General features: G+C 35.6%; 2 protein-coding genes across 2 annotated transcripts; one reads left to right on the top strand and one right to left on the bottom strand.

Moving 5' to 3' along the window:
- The first annotated feature begins 3,511 nt into the window (after positions 1-3,511).
- LOC107831968 (ran-binding protein 1 homolog a) lies at positions 3,512-6,893 on the top strand. Its single transcript, XM_016659767.2, has 4 exons — positions 3,512-3,819; positions 3,921-4,072; positions 4,209-4,334; positions 6,307-6,893. Exons 1-4 carry the CDS (start codon positions 3,662-3,664, stop codon positions 6,537-6,539), a joined length of 669 nt encoding a protein of 222 aa, XP_016515253.1. The 5' UTR covers positions 3,512-3,661; the 3' UTR covers positions 6,540-6,893.
- Positions 6,894-7,070: 177 nt separating this feature from the next.
- Positions 7,071-7,436, bottom strand: LOC142163259 (uncharacterized). The gene has a single exon (XM_075220529.1). The coding sequence runs from the start codon at positions 7,434-7,436 to the stop codon at positions 7,071-7,073; it is 366 nt and encodes a 121-aa protein (XP_075076630.1).
- Positions 7,437-9,490: the final 2,054 nt, after the last annotated feature.

Consider the following 9,490-nt stretch of genomic DNA (forward strand, 5'->3'; position numbering starts at 1 on the left):
CATGGTGACTGGTCCTACGCTTTCCATGGTAGCATCCAGCAAGTTTTCAACATCAAAGGAAAACTTGAAATCCGTAGCCTTAATAATTGTGAGTTTGAAATTGATCTTCTTAGGAGCCATTTCAGTGTTCTTGAAATTTGGTAATTTGAAGAGATGAGAGGTAGAGATGGTCCCACTGGGCGTGCCAGAAATTTGTAAGAACAAATTTTCGCGTCGAGAAGAAAAATAAATAATCAAGACTGAAAAATTGCGCAACAAATGTAGTATTTGATTTCAATAAATATTGAGTGTTACAATCTCTATAGCATTCCTCTGATTCTTTAAGAATATAAACTATCTTGATGAACTTGATTTTGATTTTGATTCAAGAGCTTGTAAACTTTGTATTGATTCTTCTTCTTGAACTTGAATTTGAATTTGATCACGAACAAGTAATCTGATCTCGAACGCCTTGGTATTTGATTTGCCTTCGTTCTTGATCTTGAACTTAAACTTGAACTTGTAGCTTGAGTGCTTGAACTTGTATCTTGTGAAAAATCTGCGGTGTTCGATCCACGAGCTCGCTGCTTGCTTCTTGTTATCACTTCTGGTGTCTTCTAACTTTATGTAGACCTATATTTATAGTTGTAGGAAGTGGTGTGGCTCTGTGATTTGATTGGTCCGTTCGAACCGCTAAATACCATCTATATACTTGACACAACTCTATTGGTTGTTGATTTGACTTGGTATGCCACCCTTTCTTGACACAGTGCATAATTTCATTGGCTCATTTATTTGGCTTAGATTGTCGCATCACTTGACACACGTCATGATTTTATTGGCTCATTTATTTAGCTTGAATTGCCACATTACTTGACATGTGGCATGAGTCTAAGCTTTAAGACCAGCCATTTGGACCTTGGGCTAGTAAAATGGGCTCATCTTTTACGGTCCAACTAAATGAATTGGCCCAAATAAAATTAGATTTTTAATTAAATCCATTATGGACTTAGATAATTAAATTTAATTTGGACCTGTTATTTCTTGAATCTAGGAAGATGTCCAAATTTAATATGTACTTTAAATTCACAAAAATCATATACTTACACCAATAAGGAAACTCCGCGACTTGTGTACTGTTTTTCTTTGTTCTTGTATTTACAAGACCAATTTACCTCTTTATTTTTTATTGATATGAACTATTTGTTGTTCTTAAAATTGAAATGATAAGTATTTCTTTAAAAGTTTGGTTATTAAATCCGTTTTTTTTCCTCCTATTCTTTAATATGAATGTTGCTACAAAAAAATATCTACCATTATATTTTGAGATAGTAATTATTGTTGAAAAATAGCAATCGTTAATATTGTCGCTAATTTGTCACGAAATAAGATTTGCGATGAATTTTTATTGTTTAACTACATAATTTGCTTATTGCTAATACGTTTTCTTTTTGTAGCTGACCTATGTAGAATACATTGTTAATACATGTTGATACGAAATTAAAACCAATGAAAGTGATACATAATAGATCACTGAGCTTCCAAAACTATCTAGGTCATTTTCATGCTTTGCTAGGACATTTTCTACTTTATTGATTAAATAAGACCAATATTCTTATTTTTAAGAGTTTAGATTTTTTTTAATTTTATTTTCTAGCTTATATATATATATAAAGCACGAAGGCCCTTAACGAAATGTCATTCGTCTTTTTCCCCTTTTAAAATAGAGTTTACATTAAACAAAATACTAATTTTTTCATTTCCCTAATACTTAGCACCTTAAAATCAATTAAATATTTGCCTTTTTTGAATTACTATGTAAAAATCCTAATATTTAGGATACCCAAATCAATTAAAATTTACCTTATACAAATCAAGCAATTTATTAACTAGACTATTTGATTGGCACACGATACCTACATCCTCCGAAATTATCCCTTTTTTGCGATTAGAATTCAGGTCTTCAATTAATTTCATCAATCCAATGTAATGAAGTTACATTCCAGCCTAATGATTTGTGCCGTCTATTTTAAAGGTTAATAAGTGCTTTGCGGAATAAATATTCCTGCCTCCATTGACATTTATGTGTCTTATTATAGTTTTCTTTTTAGTTTGTTTGAGAAAAAACTTTTTATATTTTGTAACTATTTAACTTCATCATTTCACATGGCATAAAACTAATAGATTCAAAGAATTTGATACGTTATACATCTTTATTTTACAATCACAAGATTCAAAAATCTTTTTTTTACTTTTCTTAAATTTCGTATCCAATCAGACTATAACATATAAATTAAAACTGAAGGAGTATTAGAAGTGCATGTAGGTGGCATGGTGTGTTCATCTGTGGATACAAGATTGAATTTATTGCTAGAACAATAAAAAAAAGACTAATCATATCTATCTATACTATATTAAAAGCATAAGTGTCCTTAGCGAAATATCGTTCACATTTTTTATCCTTTTAAATTAGAGTTCGCATTAGACAAAATAGTTATTTGATTATTCTCCTAGCTAATATTTAGGTGTTTAAATCAAATCAAATTTATTATTTTTAAATCTTCGCTTATTTGAATTAAGAGTCCTTATATTTAGGACTTTAAGATAATTAAAAAATTTACCTAGAATAAATATAAAAAAATACTAAATTAAAACACTTTGTTTCCAAGGCAATACCTTAATTTACTGTAATGCATATTTCCATCAACCAGACAAGAGGGGTTGCTATGATAGTAAACAATATTCACTTCCAACCAAGAGCAACCTTCACTTCCAACCAAGAGGTTGTGAGTTTGAGTCTCCCCAAGAGCAAGGTGGGAAGTTCTTGGAAGGAAGGATGCCGAGGGTCTATTTGGAAACAGCCTCTCTATCCTAGGGTAGGGGTAAGGTCTGCGTACACACTACCTTTTCCAAACCCCACTAAATAGGATTATATTGGGTGGTTATTATTATTGTTACATATTTCCATCAACTAGACGAAAAGGACTTTTTTGATAAAAAAAAATATTTATTACATTATTTTACTTTAAGAAATAGGAATTAGCTTTGAAGTTCGTCTCCTAGCTAATAGGATCCATCACAAACCTATAGCTAAATTCTACTCAACAATGAATATTTTCCTTTTAGCTACATAATTTATTTGTCATTTTTTTTTATTTTCTCTAGTTGTCCTGTCTAGAAAACATATTACCTAGACAATTATTTTCATTCAAAGTTAAAATGAAATAAGTATAAATAATAGTTTTTTAGGCTATCAAAATTATTTTTGCTAACTAAATTGGATTAATATTCGTCATTTTTAAGAGCTTATATTTTTAAATTTTATTTTATAACTCAACTATATTATTTAATAATGTTTATATAATTTATAAAGTTTATACCCGTTGATGCAGGGTATTTGCGCATATATATATATATATATACGCGCATTCGTAACTCTAATATTTTTAAAATATTCAAGACGTATGTTGTGTACCTTGATAATATAGAATAATGTGATAATATAGAATAATGGATAAATCTGGGCTTGCCGACCCAAGTTTTGTTTTGCCGTCTGCTGCGTTGGGTTCACGCTGCGCATTCAAATCTTATATAAACCTTTCTTCCTATTCCCCAATATCCCACTCTCTTTCTCTCTTTACAAAACCTCTCTGTGAAGAAACACAGCATCCGTACAAAAACAATGGCAAGCATAGAGCCCCAGCACGAGCACAGAGAAGAGGAAGAAGCCGCTGCCGGAGCCGATGACGAAGATACCGGAGCTCAGGTCGCGCCGATCGTCAGACTGGAGGAAGTAGCCGTAATAACTGGCGAAGAGGACGAAGATGCTATCCTCGATTTGTAATTATTCAATTTCTCTCATATCGTGTTTATTATTTGTTGCCTACATCGATCTGCTCCAATTTGTAGGGTTAATGTAATGTAAATTTATCGTTATACAGGAAAGCTAAGCTTTATCGATTCGATAAAGATGGAAATCAGTGGAAAGAGAGAGGTGCTGGTACTGTTAAGTTTTTGAAACATAAGGAGACTGGAAAAGTTCGCCTTGTTATGCGCCAATCTAAGACTCTTAAGATCTGTGTTAATCATCTAGGTTTGTCTATTAATATTCACTTTATGACTTTTTTTTGTGCATTATTAATATCGATTTATTCATTTATGTGTTTCGTTTGGTTGAGATCTGTAACATAGACTCTGATCTCATGAATTTGCTGTATTATATGGTTCAGTTATTCCGACAATGACGGTTCAGGAACATGCTGGAAGTGAGAAGTCCTGTGTGTGGCATGCAGCAGATTTTGCTGATGGTGAATTGAAGGATGAATTTTTTTGTATTAGATTTGCGTCCATCGAGAGTGAGAATTTCGAACTCTGAATTACTGTCACTTTCTGCTAGATTTTAGGGTCTTGTTTGTTTGGTGAAGCTTTCAATTTGCCAAAATTTGAAATTTCTTTTCTTCATGATTGACTTTATCTCTTGATTGCTAGTCATTATCTAGCTTCCCTGGTCCCTATTGTTATTTTGTTTGGAGAAAATTTCATTTTCTATATGGAATGTTGTAATGTGTGCCTATTCTGGTTGTAGACTTAAATCAAGTGATAGTTGCAGTTAATGGTATTGAGATCAATCAAGTTTAGAAGGTTTCCACATCTTCGTAAAAAAAAGTATAGGAGGATTCTCTTTTTAATTTAAAAAAAGGGCATGCCCGTGTGCGAAGCATTCCACTTTCACGCAGGCTCGGGATAACATCTCGAAAAAAGTATAGAAGGATACATCTATAATAACGCCTTGCTAATTGTAATGTCAAGATGTAGAATCAAATAATTTACACATGAAGTAGAGTGTCTGTCAATCTACTATGGATTGTGCCTGATATATTTTTCTTTACTGTAAGTGTGATGTCATGGACTATGCCTCACCATATGATAAAAGTATCACCCTGTGTCCTTGCCTTTTGAAACCAAGATCAAGCTTGAATAGAACTTGGAAGAGTAAAATGTTGTATGAAGGTTGAATGCAGATACTAGGGATTGATGAATACCTTGTATTCTTTTCCAATTCTAAACTCAAGTGCTAACCCAAAATTTTAGATGTCCAAATTTTACTGCTCGACATTGTGTGCGTGATAGTTTGTCTCTCTTGTGACTTACGTTACATTACCAGTCCGGTCACTCCCATGCCTTATTATGCCCTCCTAAACAGTAGATCCACAGCTTTGCTGATGTAAGAAGAAAAAACAAACCAGACCTTGAACTGGTTTTGTGCCTTATTTTGTGAAGTGGCATTATACATATTATCTTATGCCTTTGTTTTGTGCTCAATTGTTCTGTTGTTTTTTATTCTCTTTATAGTATTACTTTATCTTAAAATTTTGTCATGGTCTGAATTGAATTCTTTTCCCAAAATTGTGTGCTCCTGCTTTTACTCCACATATTAAGATTTTAAGGTCCTACGGTGTAAGCTAGGTTGGCCTAAGGGAAGAGGGGAATGATGGGAACAAGTAATAACTGTATGTATTAGTAGATCCCCTTGCTTCTGCCCTCTGCTATTGCCCCGAAATTGCCAAATTCCTGAAACGATGTCATTGCAGGCCTTCATTAATTTTGAACCTAAATCATTAGACTGCAAAATTGGATGCACAGCCTTAGAAGGAAATAACGTCTTGTGTATGGGAACTCATTAAAGAGCCATCATTTATGATTCTCTAAACTACTGGAACCTGACCAAAGCAATTGATCTTTGTTGCGTAATGAGGTTGTTGAGAACCTTTGCATCATATCGTCTTGATTGAGGTATGTGTTAGTGTTGAGAGTTAACTGATCTTTGACTTCTCTCTAGAATCCCAATGACCTCATCGAGTTTTGCTAAAAGATCATGGTTAATACTGCAACATGCTTATCTACTTGAGAGAGATTGCTCTTTAGGGACTTGAGGACTTTTGCATTATAAATTGTCAAAAAGGAATACTGGATTATAAGGTGTGGAGTGAACCTACCCGGGTGTGAGGTAACCTTTTATTTTACCAGGTCTTTTAGATCCCTCAACTTGGTCATCATTGCAGTTCCACTCAACATATTGGAGTTAATTACTTTTAAAGAGTTAGAAAATTGCCCATGATTGGAGGTTTGTCAAACACTGGATTGAGGGGGGGGGGGCTAGTAGAAGTGATTCTGAGGAAGTTGTAGATTAGTAGTATACATGATCATCCTTCTCAAAAAGATAGTATACATGATCATGTCCCTAATTCTTTTATGTTGCCTGCCTCTGTGTTTTTTCTTTTTTATTTTCAGCAAAAATGATGTCTTACGGTAATGTGTTTCTTATAGATTGCAAGACCTTCATGGAGACGTTTCAAGAGGTTGCTGAATCACAAAAGAAGAAAGATGAAAATGAGGATGCATCTAATGCTGCTGGCCTACTTGAGAAGTTGAGTGTTGAAGATAAGAAGTCAGAAGAGAAGAGCGTGGAAAAAACTGAAGAGAAAACGAAGGAAGACGACGTCAAAGATGAGAAGCCTTCTGATAATGCAGAGAAAAGGGATGAGACTGCTTCAGACTGAGAGATGTTATGTCATGTACGCCAGATGTAGTTGGTGAGGTTCATAATACCGCCACATTTGCCAACCAAATTTGGTTATATTGTCTGGTCGAGTGCAAGGGTGGTTAATTCGGTGGTGGTCTTGGGTGGGGTCGGTTTGTTTTTTTTGGGGGGGGGGGGGGGGTAATTTGTTTGTCCATCTCTGAGGTGTTACAATGTCTTGGAGATACTCACGTTAAGGTCAGGTCGTGTTCTCTGGTTGAGGTATTGTGTTGGTGTACTAAAGGTCTTGGTATTTTTTTTATTTATTTCTTTGAACTCCAAGGCACGATTTTATTACCATTGCAATGCAGAAGATACAATTTGAAGGAGGGTATAGCTTGGCCTTCTATATGGATTGAGAATTTGACACAGCAAATTCATACAATAAGTACAGAATTGGTGGGATTATCCCCAAACCGACCTGCCAATCGGTAATAAAGTCGAGAACTCATGGTGGTTCATACACTATGGTACTTGGTCTTCTCTTTTTGACTCGGAATGCTGAAATTTGTCATCTTTCTACATTTAGAAGCCCTTTGACCTGTCGGGGCAATGTATCAAAATAAGTGAAAATATATACTTCCTCTAATTGGTGACTTAGAGAAGCTATCTTGTCCGCAACTTGATTTGCTTCTCTAAAACAATGTTTAATGATTAGACCTTTTTGTTCAACCAGCGTTTGTACCTTCATAACAACACGGTTGATTCTCCATGGTGTGGACCATTTGCCTTGAATGCAATTGTGAAGTAGCAAGGAATCAATTTTACCAATAATCAATCCATATTCTTGTTGAACGCACCATTTTAGGCCAAAAAGAAGGGCCTCTGCTTCTGCTAAGTTATTTGTTCCTTGACCCATTGGTATAGCATAAGCCATAAGTATGTAGTGAAACTAATATTGTGTCCTTTTTCTTTTTATTTCTCTTGAGCCGAGGGTCTTTCGGAAACAGCTCCTCTATTCCTTCGGGGTAGAGGTAAAGTCTACGTACACAGTACCCTCCCCAGACCCCAGTAGTGGGATTTTACTGGGTTGTTGTTTGTTTGTTTGTCTCTAATCACCCGGCCACCTCTACAATATCTTCCCAATTATTGTTAACAGTTAGCTTCCCAAAATGAGAGTTAACTAATTGGGCAATGTTAAAAGTGATGAGGCATTTGGATCCCTCCATTTCATATTTTTGCTACAGCACCTTGACCTCCACAACTCCCATACAACAATAGGAGGCATAATTTGGAAAACAAATGCAGGGACAGAGTTTTTGGACTTATGATTCCAACAGTTAGCAAACAGAGTTCTTAAGGGGATGTTCATATGAGCTATTCCAACCATTCCAGCAAAAAACGCCCACACTTGTTGTGCAAAATGTCCTTGACAAAATAAGTGGTCACACGTTTCCTCGCCTGGGATCATTCCGGGAGAATGGCACCAACAACATTTAGAGGCTAGGGAAATCCCAAACCTCGTGATCCTTTCATTTGTTGCGATATTTCCATGGACAGCTCTCTGAGCCCAGAAAGACATCTTAAATGGGACATCTTTATGCCATAACTTAGAGTCAAAAGAAGCAAAGATCATTTCTTTGTCTCAATGCATTCCAAGCAGAGGCCACACTGAATTTTCCTGAAGTAGTAATTGTCCAGATTGGAGTATCATCCTCTTCTTGGCCAATTGTGATGTGAACAGTGGCTACCAAAGTCTTAACAGCTTCAGGAGGCTGAATATGTAAGCAAGACCAGTCCCATACTCCATTCTTATATACTTCATTGACCTTGGTATTGTCATACCCGACATCTTCGCCTAAGCTGGAAGACAAAGGACTAAAATTGGATCCAATTATCATACCAAAAGCTGCTATTACCTCTCCCAACTCTCCATAAGATGTTCTGCTCTACTTCATATTTCAATTTGCACATAGCCTGCCAATTATGGGATTTGCCAGCTGTCCATTGACTAATCAGTGGACGATAGATTCTACAATATTTGGCTTTGGCAAATTGGGACCATAAGGAGTTTGTGATTCTCAACCTCCACCATTGCTTTGTTGTGAAGGCTTTGCAGACATCCTCCAATTTTCTAAAATTAACCCCTCCCTCTTCATATGGAAAACAAAGTTTGGACCATGCAGACCAATGGTATCTGTCACTAGTCTCTTGCCCAGACTAGAAGAATCTAGCTAAGTACCTCTCAATTGTGGCGATAGTACCCTTGGTTGGATGGACTGCAGCCCATGTATGGACATCCAGGGCATGCCTGATAAGAATTGCCTTGCCTCCATAAGAAAGTAGCTTTAAATGCCATCCTTTGATCCTGTTAATCACCTTGCTAACCATCCCTGTAAAGGTAGACAACCTTTTTCTACCAGAATATATAGGACAACCGAGGTATTTGATAGGAAGGGGTTCATGTCTCATCTCTGTTATTCATTATTATTTTTCATATGCCCAACTGTACTTTGCTTATTCAAGTCCTCTTTACGACGCTGTGGTTTGATATAATCCAATTCATTCCTTATTGGGGAAATTCGAAGCTACTGCTAATTTTGCTGCTGCATCTGATGTTTATGTATTTATTTATTTTTATGAAAGTGCCTTTTTTGGTGAGGTAAAAGAAACAGGTTCTCTTCGTCATCATCAGTTGTCTCGTGAAGGAAGACACTTAACTTGATTTGTCACAATATATGTACACAAGATGCTTCTCTTAGAACTGTGTTGAAGAGGTCTGCTCGTTTTGGGTCTGTTGGAACATTGATTTAAAGAGTTCCTTAGATTTTGGGCAGAATCGGCGATCAAACAAGCTGTGGCCTGTGAGCTTCTTTCTTTGGTCGTTTAGATTGTTGCTCGATTTAGTGATCATTACTGAATATATAACCTTAAGTCTGTAGGTTGCTATTCTTTTAGTTACATAAAATGCTTAAAGAGTCGCATATAGTA

Source organism: Nicotiana tabacum, chromosome 8, assembly GCF_000715075.1.
Source record: "Nicotiana tabacum cultivar K326 chromosome 8, ASM71507v2, whole genome shotgun sequence".
NCBI lineage: Eukaryota > Viridiplantae > Streptophyta > Magnoliopsida > Solanales > Solanaceae > Nicotiana > Nicotiana tabacum.

Bases quoted from the DNA above. Each gene is read 5' to 3' on its own strand.
- LOC107831968 (XM_016659767.2), top strand. From the start codon at position 3,662: ATGGCAAGCATAGAGCCCCAGCACGAGCACAGAGAAGAGGAAGAAGCC. The intron at 3,820-3,920 runs GTAATTATTCAA...ATCGTTATACAG, and splicing joins GAAGATGCTATCCTCGATTT to GAAAGCTAAGCTTTATCGAT. The intron at 4,335-6,306 runs GTGAGAATTTCG...TGTTTCTTATAG, and splicing joins TAGATTTGCGTCCATCGAGA to ATTGCAAGACCTTCATGGAG.
- LOC142163259 (XM_075220529.1), bottom strand. From the start codon at position 7,436: ATGGCTTATGCTATACCAATGGGTCAAGGAACAAATAACTTAGCAGAA.